This window comes from Natrix helvetica (assembly GCF_964273705.1).
Source record: "Natrix helvetica genome assembly, chromosome: 2".
In the NCBI taxonomy this organism is placed as follows: Eukaryota; Metazoa; Chordata; class Lepidosauria; order Squamata; family Natricidae; genus Natrix; species Natrix helvetica.
Window position 1 is genome coordinate 220,917,128 of NC_138552.1, and position 26,672 is coordinate 220,943,799.

Below are 26,672 nucleotides of genomic sequence, written 5' to 3' on the forward strand. Positions count from 1 at the left end.
GACTTCAGTTTTTTGTTCTCTCTCTGGTTAACTATTTAGTTCTCTTGTTTTTGGCTATTTAACCTGATAACATCTGGCAATTTTTGAGGAATTCTGACAGGACTTCTAGTTCTCATGATTACGGACATAAGATTATAACTCTCTATAGAAGCATTTAATTTGTCCTAATGTCATATACATATACAAATACAACTACCAACAGAAATGATTAAAGTATTAACTATATAAAATAACCTAACATTTATTCTCATGTTTGTCCAATCCTCTTTGGTTAACTCTGTCTTTTCCCATTTAATCACAGAAATTATCTTCATTATATTGCATCACAAGCGTATATGAAATTCAGTTCCAATTAGCTAAAACTAATAGAATTCAATGAATATAATTTGCATTCTCTTCATGTAAAATGTCACAGCATAACCAATTTTATTCCACATGTAGACTGATGAAACTGCCATAGCTTAAATTGCTTGCTTAATGAATTTACTACCTTATGTTTTTAAACTGCTTGGCTTCCAAATCTTTTAATTCTCCATTTTTAAAACCTCTTCCATTATAGCATATATGGCACTTATATTTCCCACCCATTTTACCTCTGCTGCTGTATTTTCTGTCTTCTTGTCTGGTGAACGGTAGCAACAGTCTTGAGTTTAGGCTGAGGGTCCAGTTCGATACTAATCTGCTCAGCATCTACTGAAATCTAAACAATATGTTATATTTTGTTTTAAGGTTTTGCAACACATCACAATATATTGTATATACAGTATGCAGCATGTCATCTGGCCATCCTCTATCAACTGACATGTGACTTGCCTGTATGGCGGTGCCGAAAGAAAGCACGACCATTTGTATTTGAAGGGGAGGGCTATGAATTTGGCATCACAGCATAGTTTCTTACTGAAAATGCAATACAATTCTTGGCTTAAAACCAGAAATTACCGTATTTTTCAGAGTATAAGACGCACCCTTTTCCCCTCAAAAAAGAGGCTGAAAATCTGGGTGCGTCTTATACACTGAATGCAGCATTTTTTGCCTCCTGAAACCCCGCCCCTTCACCAAAATGGCCATGCATAGCTTGTAGGGCGCTCTCAGAGAGCTCCTGGGGGCTTGGGAGGGCAGAAATGAGCAAAAAATGGGCCGTCTTTTGCTCATTTTTGCCCCCCCCCCCAGCCTTCAGGAGCACTCTATAAGCTTCCTAATGCCCTTTTTTTGGACAAAAAACGGGCCCACTCCCCCAGAAACACTCAAGCATCCTAAGGGCTATTCATGCCCTTTTGGGGGGAAAAAAAACCTGGGCCCGTTTTCGTGAAAAACGGCCCGTTTTTGGGAAGTTTGCAGAGTGCAAAACCCTTTTTTAAAAAAATTTGCCTCTTCAAAACCTTGCTGCTTCTTATACTCTGGTGCGTCTTATACTCCAAAAAATGCGGTATTCTTTGTGTTTACAAAAGTTATGTTTTCAGTAAAAGCAATGCACTCATCATACGGCATATTACTAATTTTCCAAACTATTCCTATAAATACTTTTAAAATTCTCTGTAACATACGTTTTTGTTAGCTCTTATACCGAACAGAATATGGTGGTTAAAAGTAATCAGATTATAATGGCCTAATTCCTGCAAGCAAACTATGCGATTAGGGAAGAATACAAAATTGACACAGAAATAGATGAATAATTCATTCTTTATTATTTATGTATTATTAAATAAATACAGGTAGTTCTCGACTGAGAACAATTTATTTAGTGATCAATCAAAGTTACAATGGCATTGAAAAATTTGACTTATTACCATTTTTCAGTTACAAACTTTGCATCATCCCCATGATCACGTGATCAAAATTCAGATGCTTGGCAACTGGTTCATACTTATGACCATTGCTGTGTCCCAAGGTCATGTACCATATTTTTCAGAGTATAAGACACAGCTTTTTTCCTCAAAAAAGAGACTGAAAATCTGGGTGCGTCTTATACATCAAGTACAGCATTTTTTGCCTCCCGAAGCCCCGCCCCCTTCACCAAAATGGCTGTGCATACCCTTATGAAGACTTTCAGAGAGTTCCTGGGGGCTGGGGAGGGCAGAAATTAGCAAAAAAATGGGCCTTTTTGCCCCCCCCCCAGCAGCACTCTAGAAGCCTCCATAAGGCTATGCATGCAATTTTTTTGACAGGTTGTTTTTTGCTCATCCTCCTCCCCCCCCGCAGCACTCTGCAAGCCCCCTCAAGGCTATTCATGCCTTTTATTTTTTTTAAAAACGGGGCCATTTTTCGGAGGTTTAAAGAGTGCAAAACGTTTTTTTTTCCTTTCGGAAAGCTCTTTAACTGATGAGAATTACATTGATCAAGTGCTATGCCAGCAGAAACAAAGTCTTAAGGTTTGTCAGTGATTTCCTTCTCCAGCACATAGATAAATACACCTGGAAACATCCACCTACCTACTTACTCTCTCCCTCCCTACCTACCTACTGTATTTCTCTCTCTCTCTCTATCCCTCTATCTACCTACCTACCTACCTTCTCTCTCTCTCTCTCCCTACCTACCTACTGTAAGGCTTTTGATAAGGTAGACCATAACCTACTACTAGATAAAGTAGAAGAATGTGGGTTAGACAGCATCACCACCAGATGGATTCGTAACTGGCTGACCAACCGCACTCAACGTGTAGTCCTCAATGAAACTGCATCTACATGGAGGGAAGTATGCAGTGGAGTACCCCAAGGCTCTGTTTTAGGCCCAGTACTCTTCAACATCTTCATCAATGATTTGGATGAGGGAATAAATGGGGAACTCATCAAATTTGCAGATGATACCAAGCTGGCAGGAATAGCCAACACTCCAGAAGATAGGCTTAAGATACAGAAGGATCTTGACAAACTTGAACATTGGGCACTATCTAATAAAATGAAATTCAATGGTGAAAAGAGTAAGGTTCTACATTTAGGCAACAAAAACGGAATGCACAGGTACAGTATAGGTGGTACCGTGCTCAATAGTAGTAACTGTGAGAGGGATCTTGGAGTTCTAGTGGACAACTATTTAAATATGAGCCAGCAGTATACAGCAGCTGCCAAAAAAGCCAACACAGTTCTAGGCTGCATCAACCGAGGGATAGAATCAAGATCACGTGAAGTGTTAATACCACTTTATAATGCCATGGTAAGGCCACACTTGAAATACTGCATTTAGTTTTGGTCGCCACAATGTAGAAAAGATGTGGAGGCTCTAGAAAGAGTGCAGAGAAGAGCAACAAAGATGATTAGGGGACTAGAGACTAAAACATATGAAGAACAGTTGCAGGAACTGGGTATGTTTAGTTTAAGAGAAAGAAGGACTAGGGGAGACATGATAGCAGTGTTCCAATATCTCAGGGGTTGCCACAAAGAAGAGGGAGTCAAGCTATTCTCCAAGGCACCTGAGGACAGAACAAGAAGCAATGGGTGGAAACTAATCAAGGAGAGAAGCAACTTAGAACTGAGGAGAAACTTCCTGACAGTTAGAACAATTAATCAGTGGAACAGCTTGTCTCCAGAAGTTGTGAATGCCCCAACACTGGAAGTCTTTAAGAAGATGTTGGATAGCCATTTGTCTGGAACGGTATAGGGTTTCCTGCCTAGGCAGGGGGTTGGACTAGAAGACCTCCAAGGTCCCTTCCAACTCCACTATTGTATTGTATTGTATTTGTATTTCTCTCTCTCTCTATCCCTTTACCTACCTACCTATCTACCTACCTACCTACCTACCTACCTACCGCATTTCTCTTTCTTTCTCTCCCTCTCTATCCCTCTATCTACCTACCTACCTTTTTTTAAATTTGCCTCTTCAAAACCTTGGTGCGTTTTATATTCTGGTATGTCTTATCCTCCGAAAAATACGGTAATCACTTTGTGACTTTCTGACAAGCAAAGTCAATGGGAAAGCCAGATTCCCTTGATAACAGAGTTACTAACTTATCAACTGCAGTGATTCACTTAACAAGAAAGTCCGAAAGACGAGGCAAAACTCACCTAACAAATGTCTCACTTAACAACAGAATTTTGGAGCTCAATTATGGTCGTAAGTTGAGGACTACCTGTAATCCTGATCTATTTATTCAGAGGAATCAGAGTCTCATTATGCAACAAGATTAAAATTATCTTACCCCTTTAAATACGCTGCCAATTGTCTGGGCACAATGTAGATTCTTGCAATTGAGGAGTAAGTCAAAAAGAGCTCCCAGAATCCTTTGCTGTACCTTCCCATCTGGCAGTGCAGCAAAGAAAGGTTTTGTAATCTAGAAATAACAAAAAGACAAGAGCTTATATATAACATTTTGAAAGAAAGCACAGCATTATTTTCAGTGATAAGGAAAATAAGGAGATACAGAGCTTCCTCACGATACCCTGTGAATTCATTTCTTTATTAAATTTATATGCCGCCCATCTCACTCTGAAAAGCAATTCTGCCCAAAATACAATTTAAATTTGGCTTTTTCGAATCTTTGTTCAACTTTGCTTTCAGGACTGGACATATATCCTGTATTTTCTAGTCTTTAGTGGACTGCCTTATAACTTGATGGGAAATAAGTAAACAACGCACAACAAAACACTCAAACCACTTACCTACAACTTACATTGCCAAAGAAAAATGTATCAAAAGGATCCTTCTTCAGCAAACAAGAACTTTATTCGCCTCTTGCTGGAAGCAGATTTTCTGTTATTTTTTTTCTTAGTAGAATTGTGGTGTACAAGGAACCAGGAAAGGGGGGGGGGGGAGAAGGAAATTGGAGCAAAACCTAATTATCAGCTCTCTCCTTAGAAAGCAATTGGAAGAACTTTTGTGGCAAATAGAAGAGAATCATTTGTACTCTAGGTGGTGATTTAGGCTAATAATCCCTGTGAAAGATTCTAATGAAAACCACTCATACAAGATCTTACCTGCCCAAGAGCTGTAATCTGAAAAGGATGAAGGCCCTGGTACACTTCTTGTGAGGCATGCAAAGCTTTGATGAACAGACGTAGGCACTCTTGATTTGTGCAAAGGAGTGTTGACGAGTGTTCATTGTATTTCCCAAGAACGAGGTGCAAAAGAAGGGCTTCATCTTTCAACATCTGTCCTGTACCAGAAGCTTTCTCCAATAACCTATCGAGGAGAGGCAGCAAACTAAGAAGCACCCCCTGAAAAAAAAATCACACGACAAATGGTTTTTTTTTAAAAAAAAGGCAGCCAAAAATGTAATCAATCTATATTTATAAAACTTGCTTTGTATTCCATTTATTGGTGTGTTAACAGAGTAACAGAGTTGGAAAGGACCTTGCAAGTCTTCTAGTTAAACCCCCTGCTCAAGCAGGAGACCCTATACCATTTCAGACATATGGCTGCCCTATTTCTTCTTAAAAACCTTCAGTGATGGAGCATCCGCAACCTCTGGAGGCAAGTCAATGTTTCAGGAGAGAAAGCCAAATTTCTAAATGTGTATGATGCAAGGACATATATAACCAATAGTAATAAACTGGACATGCAAATCATCTGAAGACAAGTCTTTGAATCTCCTAAGAATCTCTGCAGACTTGGGATATATGATGACAGCCAGCCGATTCTTTTTTAATAAGCTGATTATTTTTTAAATTCTGGAAGGACCTCCCTTTGCAGCAGGTATATACCACTTGATGCCTTCTAGAAATTCTGGGTTTTAACTTCTTCCAGCCCCAGACAACATGGCTAACGGGCAGAAATTGTGTGTTGCTAAACAAACAGCCTGGATAGCACTGGGTTATCTTCTTTTTTGCACTAAAGGTATACCTGGCAACAACAATACAACTATCCAAGTGGCAACTTGAAACCCTTTGATATACTGTATCTTGGCATTTTTAAGTCTTATTCAAATAAAAAGAGAGAGAAAAAGTTCCATTCTGTTAATATAACCAAACTAAGATATAAACAAGGTCTCGCCCGGCAGAAAAACAACACAAAAATCTGGTTTGATCTCTGATATTTCCCCAGTGTTAACACCAGGTATTTCACCTACACTGCCGTTGACTTCATGAAGAATTTTCATCAGGTTTCTTGCAATATAGGAAGGACATCTAAAGCCCTGGACACATTCAAGTAAGGCGGTCAATGCTTCTGACGATTTCTGCTGCTTGGCTTTTCGCTTCGGTTGGGTAGGTTCTCCTCCAAAGAGATCACCAAGAACCTAGATTAGAAACAAAAGGGGGGAAAGACATCAAAAGATCATTAATGTAGTTGATTGACTGATTTATTTTATTTGTAGTTGAAGGACAAAGGAATTGAAAGAGGACCGCAATTACTGCATGTGGATTTCATGCTATGTATGAACCTTTATGCATATATATCCATAAAACAAAAATATCACCTAAAGCGAGCAGTCCTTTAGCACAGTGATATGAATTTCTGGATAGCTAAGAAAGGAGTGGCCCCATGCCAGGACCTCTCTATTTTGCTTTGTATCTGCCGTAGCATCTTCCGCTGCTGTCAATTATTATTCTTAAGCCGCAGCCAGAGCTTTGAGGTATTACTCTGCATTTGAAAGCATACCCGGAGCCACTCTAAAGCTGCTTTCTCACAACCATTTCCCAGACAATCAAAACAAAAATGTGAAATAGTGGAAAAAATAAAAAAAGCAGAGCAAAGCACAAGCCTATTTGATTAGCATCCCGTTCAGTTGGATACGAAATATTGCAGAACTTCGTGCAACAGAGGCAACTGGGAAGAAGAAAGCCATGGATCAGTGGAAGAAAGGATGCTCGGCATAAAAATGTTTTCTGATTCTATTTCTAGTACCTCTTGAAAATGCTGAAAAAGCTCCTATCAAAAATCAGACTGTTGACAATGTTAAGCGAGACAAACTGATCAGAGGCTAAGTGAGCCTCCAATCCCCCATTGTTCATTTGCAAGAAAGACCAACAAAGCAAAATAATTTGTTCATCTTGGCACACAAGTCATGATAATTTACAACCTCTTCAAAGGAAGTAGAAGATGGGCTCCTGAGGAGAAGATGCTTCCTAGTCTCTGACCAACACTTTCTTCAATGATGCGGACTAGGAGAACAGCTCCGAGTGTCTGACTCATCAGAAGGGCACAAATATACAGAATCGCAAATTCAAAGCAGGCAACATCATTCATCTATGCTTACCTGGGTAACGTAAGTTGAATCAGACATTATTTCCTCAGCTTTCTTCGTGAAACTCTGAAGCACAGGATGAAATATGGATTCTTCTATTCCACTTAAGGAATGAAGGCATTTGAGAGAAGCTCTTCGGACTTCGCTTACAGGACTTCCCAAATTGATCAACAGAGATACAATTACTGGAAAGTACAAGTAGGGAGAAGAGTTATTACTTTAACCAAGTTCCAAATAAACTTAGATTTATTAACTATGCAGAATGAAAACTCCCACCCTGAGAAAAAACTTCATTGTGTTGCTGGAAAGGAGCAATCTGCCTACTCTGTCTAGCCACCAAGAAGAATTTGGTTCTCAGGCTTGCAAATTCTGAGCCCACTGAGAAGGTCTTCTCTATTTTCTAATGCAAACCTTTATAATCCTTTGAAACAGCTAAAAGTCTCAAAATTAAAAACCTGTGCAGTTATTTATTTTTATGAGCAATCTCTGGAGCTAAGTGAGTATAGTTAGTAAAGACTTCAAAGAGTCTGTAAGTTAAAAGATGGTTAAAAGCCTCTATTTAAGCCTGATTAAAACCTGAAAATAGAATGCAAAATTATGAAGAGAAAATAGTCCTTCCTTCCTTCCCACCCTCCACAACTCAATGTAATAATAGATATACGTAAACCTCACTCCAAATAATCTAAAACTTCTTATAAGGGTAGATAACTGGAAAGACAGGAAAGAAGTTAGTGCTAATTTCCCCCTAATTTCTCCGGAGAGCTTATAAAGCCCACAATTGATTAATGCTGCAATAACTAGAGGGAAATATCCCAAAGGCCATCACAAGGTACCTGGAGATGCAGTTGACACCAATTGCCTTCTTTTCTGCTTGGGTTGCGATTCGAGCATGACACATCCTATGTACAATGCCCGAGTTTGCAGCACAGCATCCATCACAAAATTCAGCTGATTGCACAAGTTGTAGTTGTAAGTCCATACAACGGAGAGAAATCTAAATTGATGCTCTGGTCCTTTCAAATGTACCTTCAGATAACGATAAAAAGGAAACAATTCATACATAAGTTTTGGAAAGCCCATTTACCTTTTATTTGGTGGCTTTGAAAAGAGACACACCCACATTTCACTTCAATGGACCCCATAATACAATCCCACTGTAAAATTTCAACAACCTATTCACAATTGCCTAAATCAAGACATAATTTCCTCTTGTCAGACGTATTTATGTTTATGTATGAAAAACATACCTCAAATAGATGTCGCATCATTGCCCGAAAATGACCAGCACAGAACCCCTCACTTGCTCCGCGGACAACAATGTCAAACAGTCCCAACAGCAGGTGCAAATAATCTTTACTGTCTGCATTTAAAATTTCAGGATTCCACCAGACCTCATCTGTAGAAGTGCAAAGATGTGGCAATGAGGGACTGTAGCAAAAACATTTTCTGAAACTAAGCTAAGCCAGATCAAATGCTTTCTTCAGGCTAAAACTGAGAAAGACTAATTACTTTGGGGATCAAGTTTCAGAATTGCAAGAAATAAGCAAATACTACTTCAAACAAGCAAAGCATCCACATTGTGAATTTTTCAAATCTCACTTTTCCTGCAATAAAAAAAAATACCTTTCAAAAAGGAACTTGGAGAGACCAGGCCTTCAATAAAACTTCTCAACAAAATGATGAACAGCATGGCATCTTCAAACTCAACCGATGTCTGAATGTTTAATTTTTTTGTATACGTCGATAACAGGTCCCAGAAAGATTTATTCCCAGATGGGAACTCAGTAGAAATGTTCTGAGAATGAAAAAGAATTCTGAGCTATTGCGTTGTCAAGGAACACGGGGGCCAAATAACTTTCCTGGCCCTTAGATTTCTGCCTCCCCTAATCTTCCATAAATTGCTACGTATAGGAAGCTCACCAATCTTACGATACCCTTGCTTTTTTTTTAATGATTGTCACTACAGTCTACTTTCTATAATTGTCCTTTTGACCTTTAACTTCATCTCATCTCTTTAACATGTTTTGAAAATTGCAGGAGCCAGGGTTCCCTACTTGTATCATGCCATCTCTCCCCTAAATCAACAGAACTGAACTCAGTATATGTACACAAATCTAGAGTTGAATGGGTCAAAAGGGAGCTTCTGACTGAAGCTGCAATATTAAAATTAAAAATTCTCACCTCCTCTGAAGGGCAGTTGTCTTTAAATCTGTCCATTTTTTTACTCAAAAAATGAAAGATCCTTAAAGCCAGGAATAAATGACGGTCTCCCATTTGGGAGCAACTACAACATGACTGGACAAGGACGAAACTTAAAATGTGGCCTGTTAGCTTCTGTTTTCCAGTAAGAGATTCCTTTTCAATAAGACTGATGAAACCTTCCACCTGAAGGAGAATCACAAGAATAAGATTGAGGAAACCTTCCACCTCCAAGGAGAATTCTTCTTTTGAGAAATGGATTATTTTGACAACTGCCTAACATTATGCAAACATTTTGCTTTTCTGTGTCTTTATTTTTAAATACACTATATGAAAATATAGACTACATGGTCAGTATGCAAAGCTGTTGTATGCCAGGTTAGATTGTAGGATAATGTAATTCAATACTCTCTATTTTGGCAAACAGCCCCTTTTTTATGTTTTGAGCATGAGTCTGTTTAGGAATACCAAAGAATCTGAAAGTTAATCTTGAAATGTGTTCTGCTACAAAACAACAACCCTTTTCCCATTATGGGAAACTCTAGTCCAAAAGTTTAACAAAGCACTCTATATTTTTCCCCTTTTCTCACTTCTAAACCACCCATCTCCCTTAGAGAGAACTTTATCTAGAAAAGGAAATGTTCAGAGAGGAGAGCTTGTTTTCAGCACCAATGGACTACTTGCTTAAAATAATCCTCCTTGCCCTTCCATTTTAAGACTATATAGTTAAATGCTTGAAGTCAACAAAGGACTGTTCTAAACAACAGTTTTTGGGGGAAGATGGATGAGAAGATTTACTGTAATTGTACCATGGCCTGCTTAGAAGACTTCCACAAACATCTTACAGGGGAAAAGGCAGTGAGGTTCAAATCACCTGAGCATATGCTTTGCAGAGAAACTTGTTCAGTTCTTCAAGTTTCTTTTCCAGTAGAGATGCAGGATTATAGTTTGGCTGGATTATGAGTATCTCAGAGATGCTACTTTAAGAACAGAACGTACTAAACCAGATGATTCAAGGTTTGGTCACGTGTACTCATTTTGCATGTTCTTTTGCATCAATGAAATATGAAAATTCAACATTTCTTATTAAATTGGAATATCAACATTTGAAATATTCTCCAACATGATGTAAAAGAACACAAACAGGAGGCCTGGCTGCTGTGTTTTATTGCTATGTTACTTACGTCAAACTATCTTTAAACCCAGTGATCTGAGAATTCTAGAAGCAGGACATGTAAACATACCATTTCTGACATGAAGGAAGAATCTTCTGAAATCAGGTTCTTGGACAAGAGGTCCAGCAGTTTGGTGTTAGATGTACCTGGTAGGTCTCCTGATTTAGATGAATTAGTCACCTCTTGAAAAACTATTTCAGGATGATAAAAACATAAATACAGAATGGGAAACAAAGTGGGAGATTGGTCAACCCTTTTGAAACCACTGATGGCTACAGAGAGGGAAAAGTTTCAAAAGAATATGAACTTTGATTTTAAAATTCATTCATGGTGAAAAAAAATGGAGGGCATCATTTTACTTAAACACAACAACAAAAATGATACCATAGAATAACTATGTATTAAAAAGGTGCCCAAAATGTAGAAAGTGTATATAGTTTTGAAAAATATCAATAATATTACTCATAATATTAGTTGAAGTCCACAAGTCATAAAAGGGCCATCGTCCCCCACCTCTGCTTCAGAAAGAATTCAATAATTTACCTTGTGGCCAGCCTTTCAACAAAGGATGAAGAGAACAAAGACCAGACTCTGTTATGCAAATTGCCACTCTCCCTTCAGCAGATTCTAGATCTTTGTTGGTTATGACTAGAAAAGGTAGCAGATGTAGGACTAATTGATTGAAGAGATCTTTATTATCCTTAATATTATCTACTTTCATTAAAAGGCATAGTATTGTTTCTAGGATTTTGCACCTAGCAAGTACAAAGAAAGAGAAAGAGGAATGGATATGTTTAGCTTACACCTCCATAACCAAGATTTGCACCAGTGGTGGGTTCTGGATCCCGTTCCAACCGGTACGGGCCTGGCGGCGTCCACATGGATGCGTGCAGCACGCGCATGCATCTTAGCACCACTTCGATGCTCGTTGCTCAGCGGAGCGTTGCGTAGGTGCTGTACATGCCGTGTGCAGAAGCGCCGAAGACTTAAAAGACCGGTAAGGAGCTTGGGCGGGTGGGTGGGCCCTCCGGAGCACTGTACCGGAATGGTATCCGGTGCTCCGGTACGCCTGTACCGAGGCGTATCACCTGCAACCAACCACTGATTTGCACACTTTAAAAAACACACTTTAAACATTTTGATTGTACCTTTTGTAACAACAGAACATATTTCTATTACCCCATGGTGCTGCTTGAGAAAAAAGAGGGAAGATTCCCCTCTCTGATGGAGCCTGTTATTAAAATTGGAACCCAGAATAGTATATCTAACATATTTCTCCTTCCGTGGCATTACAAAGACAGCTATAGTATCTAGCAATTTGTTGTTCTTTCATGATGTTTAAAATTAACTGCCAAAGGGAACCACCATTGTTTAGTGCCACCTTACCTCTTTCAATAGTGCATCTATTAATCAATGTATTACCATATTTTGTTTTGCATTTTTTAAGGCAACCTTTTACTCGAAAACACAAATCTCAGTTCATAGTAAATGGGAAAATCATGTACCCAACTGCTTACCATTGCAAAAGCTCCTGCACATCTAATGAATGAACTTATTAATGCAAATATACAGTATTCCTGATTTCCTCCCCCAAAATTAAGGTGTGTCTTATACTCCGGTGGGTCTTATATTTAGAAAAATACGGTATAAATATAAAATTGAGACAGAAAGACGTAAAAATTATCACTTACCATTTTTCATCCTTTGAGAGATCAGCTCTTTCAAACAGAGACAACAGATTGAGTCCAATTTGTTCACTAAATATATTCAAATGAACCAAGGCACTCTAGAATAAAATTTAAGAAATAATGTGGTTATTGTATGCACAAAATTGCATAGAACATATAGAGCAATGTAATATAGAATCCTATCCAAATTACGTTCAGAATATGTGTATTTTTTTAAAAAATTAAGTATTTTTAAAATATAACATAAATGAATCTAGCATCAAAACAGATTTAGTGATTCTGCTTTCTGTTTTAGATTTTGTGTGCCTTAAGGATTTTTCTGTCTCTTAGAAAAATCTTATTTTAATGATACAATTATAGCTCTGTATTCTGACCCCCCTCTTCGTACACCAAAGCACTCCAAGACAAGAATACTGCTAGACGATTTATTCACAGTAAATTAACACACTGACTAGACCTTGGCAGCAATCCAGACTTCCAAGATAAGAAACAGACACGACAGCTTCTCCAGCGTTGGTAATTAAGTTGAATCCTGCAACCAGCCTCCTCACAAAGTTTCTCCTTATATACTATCTTGAGAGGAGCCTAATTACCACCACCTGGGTCCAATTATCTTCTGTATCTGTGTAGTTGTTCTCTACGTCTATCAGCCCTCCGTTTCCGGGCGTCCAGGACCAACTCCCTTGTCTCCTCCCCACTGCTCCAAGGCATGACGTCAGGAGCACACTCCCTTTGGCTTTCACCGCTGCTCCATGCCTCAGGCACCTCCTGGTGGCCAACCAGCCTCTCTGATCCCTGCTCGGAGTCGGAACCCTGTCCAGGTCCTTCACATCTTCCAGAGCCGACTCAGAGAGTCCCTCGCTGTCGGAGTCTGTTTGCAGCTCCAACGGCTCCTGCTGGGCCACAACAACTCTGTAAAATTGAAACTAACCTGCTTGTCCAGAATAAGTTAAATGTCTTATCTGTTCTGTTGGCTTCAAGTTTTCCCTCCTCAGATTTTGTCTCAGGCAATACTAATTTAAATTTTCCCTGACTGCAATTGGATTTATTCCCAAGTAAGAGAATGCAAAATTTCAACCAAAGAAGAGAAGCAGGGAATCTGCTTTAACATGCTATCATTTTATTATAGATAGACCCTAGTAATTCTTTTTTAAAGATGGGTGTCCCGTCAGGCTGGTGCAGTAGTCAAAATATTGCAACCATACTAAAGTAGACATAGATTCAGCAATGGAAACTCAATGGACACTATCACAGTCAATCTATCTCACTTTCAGGGGGATAACATGGGTGGGAATGCTATCCCTGAAGCTTCTGGAAGAAATTCTAACTAATGCAACAGCTAATTCATTCAAAATACCACTTATTTTTGGCCTTCCAATGGATCAATACTTACATCTAGTGTATGAAGAGATGACATAACCACATCTAAATTATCATCTTTGAGTCGTGCTACAATTGCTTCTTGTATGAAAGTGTCATCAAAGCCCTCCTAAAAATAAAAAACATGAAGGAAATGAACATTAAGAAGGTATTAAAAATGTAATATCTTGAATTCAGCATTTCTGAGAAAAATCCAACTTGTTTACATATAAAACTATTTAAATCATCATCACCACCACTCATTGCATTAAGTTATGAAACTGGGAATCATAAGAATTATGGCTGCACCATTTATAAACCAGCTGGTATAGTGGTTAAGACATCAGGGTAGAAACCAGGAGACTTTGAGTTTTAGTTTGATATTAAGCATGAAAGCCGGCTGGGTGACTGGGTCAGTCACTCTCGCCCACAGCCTGACCTCCCTCATAGGGTTGTTGTTGTGGGGAAAATAGGAGGAGGGAGTGTTCACCACCTCAAGTTATTTTTTTTAAATAATGAAGACAGGATAAAAATAAATAAAATAAGGTAATGTCAATCCTTCTTATACATGACAGCTGAAAACTGTCCTAGATTCCCATTTCTACTTTTGTAGATATACATTATATACAACGCACAATAACTGGAGAGTACAAATGAGTACAAAGGTTTTTCTGACATTACCACATTTGTAGTAGTGACCTACTCTAATTATTGCTCAAGTTTATAAAAGATCATCTTGTCAACCAAACCTAGCCGAAGCCATTTTTTTTTGTTTCTCTGTTGGCAGACAGTATGGGGGTGGTGGAGAAGAGTCCGGAATGCCTTACCAGGCACAACACAGAACTATCTTGTGGGAACCAAGATCATCTCCACAGGTGTCAGATGAAGGAGGAGGGGGAGTACCTAAGAAGCCCGTCATTTAACTTAATTAGACAATGTGACTGGTGACATTTGGGGCGGGGATCATTTACTATTTTAATTATACTGAAACCATGGGGGATATTTAGAGTTGGTTTTACATTTCATCCTGCTGATATGATGTACCCAATAAAGAAGTCCTTTGAGGAAGGTTCCAGGCTCAGAGTTCTGATTTGTTTGGGTTCATTAGTTGGAACCTTGACACATCTTTTATTTAGTCAACATGAAGCCAGTGGAAATTTAACAATGCTGTATAAACAGCTATGTAATGGAATGTACAGTTTAGATTTGATACAAAAGGATTGAGAATTTGCTTTGGATTACTATAAAGAAGAGGTACAAAAACGACAACTTGAAGGCCATATATGGCTTCAAGAGTTACTCCAGAGTGGCTAGGGGCAAAATGAAAATTACAAATCTTACACTTGCTTGAAAGGTATCTATTGCACTCTTTAAAAAATCTGACAAAAACATCTGAAAATATGGCTTGGCTTTACCAAAGTGCAGTCCTTGATATGACTTCCAAAACCTGGTGTGGTCCTCAAAACCTATGCAACTTGGGCAACCCTGCTGCCAATATCCCTATTTTTCTCACTGCTAGTAACAGAGGCCTTCTGGTTAGAAAGCATATTAAAAGTTCAGAAAAAAAACATTAGATTTAAGAACCAAACAAGACAACCAACCTTTGATGTTTCAATGATTTCTTTCAAATGTTGAACAGCCAGGACTCTCACTGCTGGCTGTGAATGATTCAAACTAAGGAGCAGAGAGGTATTTGAATCTTCTAGAAACTAGGAATACAAAGTATAATCAATCAGGCTGCAGTTCTACTTCTGCTCCCCTGAAAGATCAGGGAGCTTATTTCTTAGTCATTTTCTATAGATAAACATGTAACTACATATCAACACACAGACATATTTCAGGGGAGGGAAAATAGCAAGTACATTGCTTAGCTGTACCATAATTTGCTGCCAGTTTATATTCTTTATTATGCTCTTTCACTTTACATGGGGTCGGGCTGCATACAAGCCAAGATGAAGCCATCAAATAGAGTTTCCCTTAAATGAATCAGGAACTATAATTAATCACTTCAAAAGATGTCAGGAAAAGTTGTTTTAACTATTTTAAGGTGATTTATGGACCATGTATTGCTTTGGTTCTTTTTTTTAAACTTTCTTTTCCAATTCGTACATAAAGGGGAAAATATGCTAAAATGCTGAAACCGGATACTAGATTACAGAGTACTTATTCAAGCATGCCAACTTGAAGGTGTGGCCAATTCTTGATAAACTTTTGGCGGTAATTTTGTCTAGCAGTGATTTATATGCGGTTAAGAGCAGTCTTTTTATAGCCATTGGATGCAGATTAGATGGTCTCTTGACATTATATCTCTATGACATCGTACTACATTTTTTAAAAAAAATGTTCACATCATCACATCTCAACAACAAATTGTTGTTCTAACGAACTGTTAAGAATGGCAGTAAATGTATCACAAGGTCATTTTTTGGTCAATACCGTTAAGAGAAAAGTCCATGATTAAATTATTTTATGAAATGCTCTAACTGGGCTTAATGCCGAAGTGTCAACAAATTAAAAAGAAGAAATCTTAATTATTATAGTCTTAGGATTGACTTACCTGGTATTTACCACCACTCACTGAAAGAGAAATGAATTGGTGGAAGAGATCTTGCTCCTTCTGATCTCTGATGTTCTTCAGATATTTCTCCAGTACCAAATCTAGTGTTCTAGAGTATCTACGGTAGGCAAAGAAAAGAATCCATATGAAACTCTGGGAAAACCAAGCATGCTTCTTTATATATTATTTCAAAGACTTGTTTTACATCTGGTATATGCTACCCAGAGTCACTTTTTCATGAGATGGCTGGCCACATAAATTTGATGAATAAATACATTTTGTGTACACAAATTCCTAAGACCTTATAAATAAATGTCTTGAGTCATTTGTAAAAAGACTAAAGGTGGGATTAAAAATAAACAATTACATATTTGGTATAAGATTACCAAAACTGTGCAAGAAGTTGGCTTTCTTGCAGAAGTTCTCAGCAGCCAGAGAGAGACGTTGAGAATATTTTTGGAAATCTTGAAAATGCCAAACTGCTAATTTTTGTTCTCAGGGAACTTTCATTACATATTTCAGGAAATATAAATCTGCTTTCAGACTATTAATAAAAACAAACTCAGTGAAGAGAGTTATATGGATTTAAGAGATCAAAAAGCAAAGGCTTGACCTAGAAAAAGAAGTGCCTGACAGAAACTGGAAAAAACACAATATTCAGTTCCTTCTTTCTTCATTCCTTAGAGCAGTGATCCCCAACCTTTTGGGCACCAGGGACCAATTCCATGGAAAGAAGTTTTTCTGCGGACTGGAAGGAGCGTGGTTTTGTGTGCTGCCTGCTTTCTGGCATGCCACAGACAGGTGCTGGTCCATAGACTGGTGGGTTGGGAACCCCTGTCTTAGACGTCTGTATGAGACTCTAATTCTGAAGCTCTAAAAACTTCCTGATTAGGAGAGCTGTGAAGCTATTGATAATTGTTATGGATTGGTACCGAATTAATTTTAACTTGCTAACGTGGAATTATTACTAGAAGACACTGCTTGTATTTTAATATTGATTTTGCATTTTAATTTTTTCAACAATTTTCTATGCAATATTTCTTTCAACTTTTTGTTAAGTTACTATGAAGTTTTTAACAGGATATTGATTTATTTTTAAATAAATAAAAAATGAGAGAAGCTGTATGAATTCAAGAAAAATATAAGGGGTTGGAGCCTACCTTCTAATTCTCATTGTATTGTTCATTTGTTTATATGTTTATTTACATAGATTATGGCCCACTTTCTGAGAATTTGGGTGACATTAAGAAGAAAACCATACATTAAACAATAATCCACTAAAAAGGCAAAAAGGTAGGCCGAATATTATGTTCCATAATTGGACCCTTACATGGAAGTCTGGACACAATAGTTCTGAACTTGGTTTTCAGCAGCAGAGTAACATTCCATATATGTTCCTTTATCTGACTAGTACTGAAGTTGGTGTGAGGTAGCTCACAATGTAAATAGAAGCCTCAAATGTAATTATTTTACCCTTCTAAATAAGATGACTGAAACTCAAACTCCATAGCCTACCTTGATTTACCTCTGAAGTTGGCTTTGAAATGGGTGGATCACTGGGATGTGCAAAAATACTTTAAGCACAAACCAGAGCAAGAATTCCACGGAAATTTCCTTTGAGAATGGAACAGAATGCTATATGTTTTGAGTTGTCTCAAGTGTTTCATAATCCCCTGGGCAACTTGACTAAAGGACTATCTTGCATCTTGCCCTGAAGTTTTATTTTATTTTAACCGGCCTTGATCAGGATAACAGCTGAGGTTGGTTGAGGCTAGATGGGGTGATCTGAGGATCTGAGAAATTTCATTTCTTAAATTTTTATGATGCCCATCTTTCCTATAAGGTGACTCTGGGCAGTTTACATATTATAGAAGAAATAGGAAAAACATATTAAAATATTAAAAACCGTGCAGATTAATTTTTTTAAACAATCGCTGAGAAATCAATGTGACTTTGGCTTTGCTCTCAGGGATCAAAGTGGTGAGAGATTTGCTGTGGAGGTCAAACTAGATTTGACTTTCTAGTTCTAGATTCTATTCATTCTTCACAATGGAGCAGAATCTGTTTTACCCAAGAAAGCTGAAGCAGCGGTATGTATCATCCGGACAGTCCTGAAATAACTTGGGAATAAAGCATTAATTGGTTGGCTTCACCTCTATTTTGATCTCTTTTAATATTATCTTCTTTAATAAAGGTTAATTTTGATCTATGTAGTCTTTGTATAAATACTTTATCTCCATCCCCAGTAAGAGTGTGGAATAAAATCTAAACAGTACAGATTTATACATCTAGATTAAAAAGTCACATATTAATTCTAGTACCAATGTTATGACTTTATCCAATACATACGTCTGTTTTATTTTGTTTTACTTACTTTCTTTCAAAAAGTCTGATTAGAGGAAGTACCTCTTTATTCATTTCAGCTATTTTGCCAGGTTCAGAACTACTCTTTACACCATAGGAAATATAATCTTTCAGAAACTTACTGAAATTGGAAAAAAGGGAAACAATTATTTCTTTACAGAGAACTAATATTGTTTTTTACAAAGAATGTGAAAACTTAATAATATCTGACAAGTTAAATTGCGACATGACAGCCAGGGGTATGAAACTGTAGATTAAAAGACTGTAGCTTACCAAGCCAATAAATGATCCAAATCTTTTTCCAGCCATATAGTTGTAAGTATAGTTTCTAGATGTTTAATGTAGATTTGATTATCAATTGTGTTGGATCCTTCTTCCATCTCTGAAAACAAGTAGATGCCATAAAAAAATAATGACTGCCACTGAATTTTTCTGATTCAACCGTTCCCCAGTGTTTATCATTTAGTATAGCAGAATGTAACTCTTTCTTTCCTGTGTTATACGAGGTTGGATGATATAAAGCCAACATGCCCCTTACTTTGTTCTTACCGATTCAAAGAATCATGCTTTTAAAAGGAATAGCAAAATCTCATTAGCAGAACCTAAAAACCCAACAATAGTCAAGCCATGGCTCATCCAACATTTTGTATTCCAGAATGACCAATCAGATGGCTCTGGAATTCTTACCAGCAGAAGTCAGAGACCTATCACTAACACCATCTCATTTAACTGCAGCTGAAGATGTACTCTTCCACTTGTAATTAACATTGAATCTACAAAACAACTAGCCCTTGACCAGTCTGTCCTCCGTGAATTTATCCAATTTTTTAAAAAGCCATCTGAGTTCGTGGCTATCATTGTATTGCCACTTATGGCAATAAATTCCTGAAGTTAATTATCTACAGACTTTTTCTGCTTATATTAAATCTTCCACTGAGTTTCAGTCTTCAGTATTTTGAGAAATTGAGAAAAATGCCCTTTCTCTTCTTTCTCCGTGTCATGCAGGGTTTTATATGCCTTACGTATACAATTAAGAGATGCATAAGTGAAAAGATGGAGCACAGATGAATATACCTGCTTTTCCATAAATAGCTGAATGAACTAGATGGGGTAGCAGATAACGTAAAATTGGACTGACATCATGAACTGCTGAAATTTCATGAAGAATGGCAATCAGATTGGGTACATTACACAGATGAACATATGGCCTGCATAAAAAACACAGTAAAAGTAGTTAACGGGACCTCCCAAAACAGCAAAGCTGGCCATGAGTTTCTTAAAAGAAATGATGTTAAGGAATGAATCCTTCCACAAATACCCCAAGACACCTTAAGACTTTCTAGAGTAAAGTTTACAAATAAGACGTGAAAGTGCTTCCACAAGTTCAATAATGAAATACATGTTAAGTAAATCAAAAGCTGAATTTTGCATTAAATATCATTAGTGCTAAGACTCAAATGTATCCATAATTTACCTTTCGATTTTATCTGTAATCCACATTAATAGAGAAAACCAACTGCGTTTTAAGCAAAGAATACAAGCACAGAAAAACAAACTAATTGCATCAAATAGAATTTTTTTAAAAAAACGCTTCACTTGCTGATGACAAAAAAACACATGCACACACACACACACCCAAAAAACCCCCTAACATTTATTTTCCTTACTTTTCCCCAAGTCCTTCTTCTTTCTGGCTCTGTAGAAGAACAATCAAGCAGCAAAGCCCGTCTTTGACAAGAGAGGGTGTTTTGGTCAAAGTCTTACTAATCAGCAACATCAAGGAACGAACCAGTGATTGTTCCATTGTCACCCTCACAGTTAACTGACATATGATCATATACGTTGCAGCTCTGAAATCCACCAAGGATGATTTCAAACCCTGTAGTAAGGAAAAGGAGTAAAAAATATATCTCATGATTTAAGTATGAGGGCTTTGAAAGGAATATAGCACAGCATGTCATAAAAGGTTTAGATCAGGGCTGTCAAAATCCCCGCCTACGGGCTGGATGCGTCAGACGCTGGCCACGCCCACACCTGGTTTAGTGAAAGGGGAAAAAGTCCCAATACGTCATGTGATGCTGCCATGACAACGTGAGTTTGATACCCCTGATTTAGATCTATACAAATAGCACTGGATAATGGGGAAGGCCCAGGATTTTCAGAAATACATCTATCATTGCTTTATTCGTTATCGAAAATCTCTTGAGTATAGACCAAAAGGCCAAATTAGGATAGACTAGGAGAGTAACTAAACTGTTCAAAATTGGGAAATACACCTAGATTGCATTGTCTCACTTTATTTAACTTATAAGCAGAATGTATAATGACAGCTGAGTGATCAGGTACCTTTTGGATATATGGAAGCAATCTGGAGACAAGAGTGTCTGTGACATTTGCTACAGCCCCAAGAGCAGATACAACTGTAGAAGCATAAAAAGTTAGCAGGACTCTCATCTGTGATGAACTCCCTGGGTATTGTGAAAAGACCTGGAGGAAAGAAAAAATACATTTGGGATAAGGATAGTGTAAATAGTAGGAAGGGAGGGAGGGACAGAAGGAAGGAAGGAAGGTCGATCAAACCACACATTTTTATAAGTACAATATGTTTTCTCTATTCCCACTTTGAGTTCATCCACCAGTGTGGTGTAATGGTGAACATGATTGTGAATGTTGAACAATGGTGAACAAAAAGTGCAAGTTATAGTCTACCTTAGCTGGGGAAGTTCATTAGGTGACTTGGGCCAGGCATTCTCTGTCAGCCAATCTACCAAAAAAGGGTACTGCTATGGGGCAATGGAGGAGAGTACACTATGAATGCCACCTTGTGCTCCTATACAGGCAGGATAAAAATCTAATCAACAATCACATGGGTAAGGGAGATGGTAAGTAGTATATAGCTCCCATAAGAAGTACAAGGTGATATGTGAGGCCTTTCATTTTGGGGGAAGTACAGAATTGCACCCAATGAAATACGAATACATATCCGCAATATTACTGCATGTTTGACAAATGAATGTTACTTCTGTATTTAAAGTTAGGAATTCAAAAGAGAAATAACCTCATGTAGGAGGAGAAGAAATCATGCTGGCCTGGCTAAACATAGTTGGAGAGTTTAATAATTTTCAGGATAGCTTTGATCAGTACGTTAACTTAGTTGCAATAATTTCTATTGCAGCCAATCAATTTCTGTGTCCTAATTTATTTTTAGTATTTAACTATTTAACTAAAGGTTGAGGGGCAGGGAGGGAGGGAGAGAGAAACAGACTATCATACCAACAGTGCATTGGAACAGTTCACCAACCTTTACAGATTTAGTCACTAAGTTGCATAGGAAATCCATGAAACCCAAATCTTTGTGGCAGTGTGTAATCAAAGTTCCTCGTGCAAGAGGGACTCCTGGTTTCTATGAGAGAGAGTGAGAGCCCAAAAGAGAAAAGATAAATAGATGTTCTTCAACCTCAGCAACTTAAGATGTGCAGCCTTCAAATCCCAGAATTCCCCAGTCAGCATGCTGGTTGAACAATTCTAGGAGTCCCCATATCTTGAAGTTGTTAAACTGAACTAGATAATCAATGTTAAAAACAGAGATAAAACCAGTTCGTGGTATTTAGTTTAGAACTTCAAAGTTAATTTAAGCACATATGTTTTTTTAAAAATGTTATTTTTTCCACATGCCATATTCGATCACGGGGTCCCTTCTGGGTGGCTCACATTTTCATTGTAACTCATCTCAAATAACTACCATAAAATTTTATTTTAAAGAGAGTGTGTATGTATCAGCATATATGTTGCTATGATCTGCTAAGATGCAGTAATGATTACTAGTAAGTAATTCAGTCACAAATTAGAAACACAAGGAAGTTGAAATGTTTTTTATTGAAAACTATTGATTGACTAGTTAACAATCATAAAAGATGTTATAAAGCAGAAAATAAATCAGGAAAAACAAAAAAACTGTAAGAACAATGATCCAAATCAATTGGTTTTAAATTGACTGATTTGTTCTAGTATACCTTGCATTTAAGTAAAATAAATACAGAAAAGAGGGTAGGTACACAAATAAGAATGCTTCGCAGAAATACTCTGTGCAATATAGACAGCATTATACAGATGACTTATATTATCTTCCACTACTTTACCTGAATTGGATGCAACCAGTGCCATTTATGAGTTGGGTCGCTAATTTTTAAAAGTTGGATAACTCGCACAAACAGCTTTGTCTCATGGTAAGGCAATACACAGCCAATCAAACTGTCTTGATTATACAGATGAATATGAAACCTACAATCAGAACATACAGAGAATTAGATAAAGGAGTTATCATTTCAGATAATTATGGGCGTAATATGATACAATCTATGATGCAGGTAGTCCTCAACTTACAGTACTTTGCTTAGAGACTGTTCAGAGTTACAACAGCATTGAAAAAAATGACTTATGACCAATTGACACTTTTGATCACTGCAGCATTCCTATGGTCAGATGATTTATATTCAGATGCTTGACAACCGACTCACATTTATGACAATTGCAGTGTCCTGGGGTCATATGATCACCTTTTGTGATCTTCTGACAAGCAAAGCCAATGGGGAAACCAGATTCACTTAACAACCTTGCTATTAATTTAACAATTGCAGCGATTCACTTAATAAATGTGGCAAGACATAAAATGTGTCACAACTCTCTTAACAACCCTTGTTGCTCTTAGCAACATAAATTTTGGGCTCAATTATGGTTGTAATTTCAGTACAGGACTACCTGTACCAAACTGCTAAACTTTCATCTTTGCTCTTTGCTTTTTCTCTTTAAAATAGTTTTGGAGCTCTGGCTGATCTTTTGAAGTAAGAAAAGTTGGTGAGTGGAGGAGACACCACTTGTCCTGTGAGAATTAAAACTAGGAAGATAGGTAGTCACTGATGAGAAATTTAGATTTATATTATGTGCAAGAACATTTCAATTTAATAAACAGGAAGGGAAAGATTAGAAAAAGAAAAAGAAAAGAAAAAAAACACGAGAAAGAGAAAACTACATTTGAACCAGTTTGGTTTGATGGAGAAAGTAAACACTATTCTTAACTATCCCTCATGATGAAATATTACTAAAGCCAAAACTGTGCCATATACAATAGGTGTCTACAGTGCTTCCAAATACTATTTAATAAAGTAACACATCCTAAGAAGGCTTGGAGGGGCTTGAATCTAAGGACATCCACACAACAAGCAGTAAGATATCAGAGATGTATGAATGAATTACCTGTGAATCAGCCACTCAAGGCATTTCTGTGCTGGCTTAAGCATGAAATATGGAGACAAGTGAATCAGGAACAATGAAATATTTTCATCGAGTTGCTGGTTTATTGCTTTAGTTTGGATACTGCGTTCCAAACCTTTAGATATTTGACTGAAAAGTGTTGTCTCAAATATTTGAAAGGACGGGTCAATCCCAATCAGCTCTTCCAGGCCAGTGCATCCTGTGAAAGTTGTCAGAAATAGTTTTACCAATTAATAGAGGGTTTTTTTTAAAGGTAGTGCAGACAATAGAAAATATTTTTATTCTGACCGTTCTTGGAAATGAAGTTGTGTGGATGACATACAGTAATTCTAACGCATAAACTTAAAGAAGGCTGACATAATTAAGCTTACAAATCAGTTCCTATTTTAATTATCAAAACACAGAACCATTACAGAGCTATCCAAACTACTATTATATTCAATTAATAATTTAAATTTACTAAGAACTTATCTATGTTTAGCTCATACATTAAACGTTAACTCATTTACTAAACTTACATGTTACTCATCATCTCTGAAAACCAAGCATTCTTCAATCATTTGTAGACCACAAATTTATTATGAACTATTTATAGAATGCAATAATATTGAATATACTCATCAGACATATGAAGCATGCTTGGCAGGACTTAAGTAATTAATTAGACAAAAAATATCAGTAACTAATTACACAGAAAAAAAAGATTTACATTAGTATTATAAGAGTATAATGGATGTTGCACATACTTAATTACTTATTACACTAATAATGTAAGCTATTGTAACAGTTTTATTTTTCTTCTGTGGGTAGCAGTATACATAATAATCCACGAGAATGTAATTTCTTTAATATTGTTACACTGTTTGGATTATAAACAAGATTAAATTTAAAGAACCTCACTTAATCTTCTAATCATGAAAATAAAAAACGCTTGAAATTCAAGGCATAATTTGTCTCACATTTCTTTAAAGGAAATTTATGAATAATTTTATCAAAAGTCCACAAAAGCTTTCATCAAGACAAGCATGTACATGGTGTGTATATGTGTGCATATGATTTATTTATTCCTGGTGACTACATTTGTGTGCTTGAGTTAACCGTAAAGAAAGAATAATCTGTGATTTCATGCTATTTTTAAAACATTCAAAAACAGCATCATTTATTTTTCTTTTAACTATTTCAGCTAGGGAAAGGAAGCATCAGTGGCAAATTTACAGAGTGCTGGACTACCAAGATCATCCTTGGTAGTTGGCCATGTTTTTAAAGCCACACTTACCTATTGCAAAAAAAGTCTCTCTGTCAATATTGGCAGCTTCTTTACAATCAAAGAGCAATGAAGCCGCTTCACTTCTAGATAAGAGGCTGGGATCATTCTGAGGAAGCGCAAGGCGCTTCAGCTGATGCGCAAGGGATGTCATTGTTTCACACTCCTGTGGAGGAAAAAAATAACAATTAAAATATTCCACAGATTCCGCAACAATCTTCCTAACCAGATGCCTCTTCAAGATGTCTTAAACTTTTATCATATCTAGCCAATTCTGTGACAGAGAAGGGTGATGGGAAACATAACAGTACAAGAGAACACCAGCGTGGTGAATTATCTTACCTGCATTTTTTATACCAGTTGAGTAGCAATAAAGCCATGGACATAATTTATTCAATGTTTGGTTACTAACCAATTTTGTTGTATACATGATGTACAATGATAGTAAAGGCTATACTAATGAAAGGCAGCACTACATCATATTGCCTTACGCATGATTTGCCCAACACGAACCAATTGTCTTGATTCGTAATACCAAACCAGACCAATGGACACACTACAGCACAGCCCACCTTAAGGCACCATCAAACGTGTCACATGGGGCATATAGTAGGGTAACACGCAAGCACTCTACCACAATTCAACGAAGCGAGAACACGCTCTCATGTTCAAAATTCAAAACTCAGCTCAGTCCCTCGTGGAAATCAGACAAGTCTCCAGTCCTCATCTTTCAGCCACCCGACAGTCTCTGTAGTAAGACCGGGAAATCTGACGTTCATCCTTTGCAGGGAGCCCGCGCAGCGCAATCCTAAACCGATGCAACTTCCACTCTCTCAGGGATCGCGCATTAAAGATCTACCTGGCGTGCCCACCTCTAGACAGAGACGGTGGGGGGTGGATCCGCTGCCAGTCCAAGCAGCAGTTCCGGAAGTATGAAGACGTGTGAAGCTGGGGAACTAGGATCTACCAAATGCGCGATCAACTGCCGGCGCACATCTCCGATCCTTCCCTCTAACGGTAAATCCACTCCACTTCTTCCCACGTGGGTAGTAGACTGGCCAAACATTTCCCCCTTGACCCGGAAGCATAAGCCAAGCACGAGCATTTCCGCCGCTGTGCCGTTAGAAATAGGTAGCGTCCGTCTCCCGCGGCTTCCTTGCTTCGATCGCTGCTCTCGGCTGCCCCCTCTGGGCATTGAACCAAAGGTGCATTTTTTTTCTCAAGAGGCAACTGGACTTTCTCTTTCTTTGAAGACGTTTCACTTCTCATGCAAGAAGCTTCTTCAGCTCTGGAGCGTCTTGGATGAGAAGCGAAATATCTTCAAAGAAAAACAAAAAAAAAGTCCAGGTGCCTCTTGAAAAAACACCTTTGGGATAGCCATGACCTGGATGACTGAGAATCTCCATAGACATCTGGGCAGATCTTAAAAGTTGCCAAAGTTGAGAAAGGCTGCTGAAGAGGGATTCCGAAGCTAATTTCCATTGGGGGTGGGTGGGGGGGAACCATACATTTAAAGAAAAAAAACTGTGAAATCTTAGCCTTGCTCCCTGGAAGAAAAGGATGGATTTCCTCTTTTAAGGTGTAGCATGCAACTGACAGGTTTCATAACTGTATATACAGGTAGTCCTCGACTTATAAAGTCCATTTAATTACTGCTCAAAGTTACAACAGGACTGAAGAA

General features: G+C 37.7%; 1 protein-coding gene across 4 annotated transcripts in view; it reads right to left on the minus strand.

The window, feature by feature from the left end:
* Positions 1-26,061, minus strand: part of HEATR1 (HEAT repeat containing 1) — a 40,780-nt gene extending 14,719 nt beyond the window's left edge. Inside the window, exons 1-25 of one of the 4 annotated variants that reach the window (XM_081945762.1) lie at positions 25,864-26,061; positions 25,004-25,157; positions 23,710-23,926; positions 22,596-22,737; positions 21,758-21,859; positions 20,803-20,943; positions 20,124-20,335; positions 19,531-19,664; positions 18,730-18,838; positions 18,467-18,577; positions 16,093-16,210; positions 15,137-15,244; positions 13,570-13,665; positions 12,180-12,274; positions 11,032-11,243; positions 10,558-10,679; positions 9,296-9,499; positions 8,738-8,909; positions 8,362-8,510; positions 7,948-8,140; positions 7,127-7,299; positions 5,999-6,166; positions 4,908-5,147; positions 4,133-4,264; positions 594-700 (exon numbers count right to left, since the gene is read on the minus strand). In XM_081945762.1, the coding sequence (XP_081801888.1) occupies positions 594-700; positions 4,133-4,264; positions 4,908-5,147; positions 5,999-6,166; positions 7,127-7,299; positions 7,948-8,140; positions 8,362-8,510; positions 8,738-8,909; positions 9,296-9,499; positions 10,558-10,679; positions 11,032-11,243; positions 12,180-12,274; positions 13,570-13,665; positions 15,137-15,244; positions 16,093-16,210; positions 18,467-18,577; positions 18,730-18,838; positions 19,531-19,664; positions 20,124-20,335; positions 20,803-20,943; positions 21,758-21,859; positions 22,596-22,737; positions 23,710-23,926; positions 25,004-25,145 (3,599 nt within the window). In that variant the 5' untranslated portion in view covers positions 25,146-25,157; positions 25,864-26,061. Of the gene's footprint in view, positions 1-593; positions 701-4,132; positions 4,265-4,907; positions 5,148-5,998; positions 6,167-7,126; positions 7,300-7,947; positions 8,141-8,361; positions 8,511-8,737; positions 8,910-9,295; positions 9,500-10,557; positions 10,680-11,031; positions 11,244-12,179; positions 12,275-13,569; positions 13,666-15,136; positions 15,245-16,092; positions 16,211-18,466; positions 18,578-18,729; positions 18,839-19,530; positions 19,665-20,123; positions 20,336-20,802; positions 20,944-21,757; positions 21,860-22,595; positions 22,738-23,709; positions 23,927-25,003; positions 25,158-25,625; positions 25,741-25,850 lie in introns of those variants that run through there. The other 3 variants (XM_081945761.1, XM_081945763.1, XM_081945764.1) reach the window with 3 other exon arrangements.
* Between the last annotated feature and the right edge of the window lie 611 nt (positions 26,062-26,672).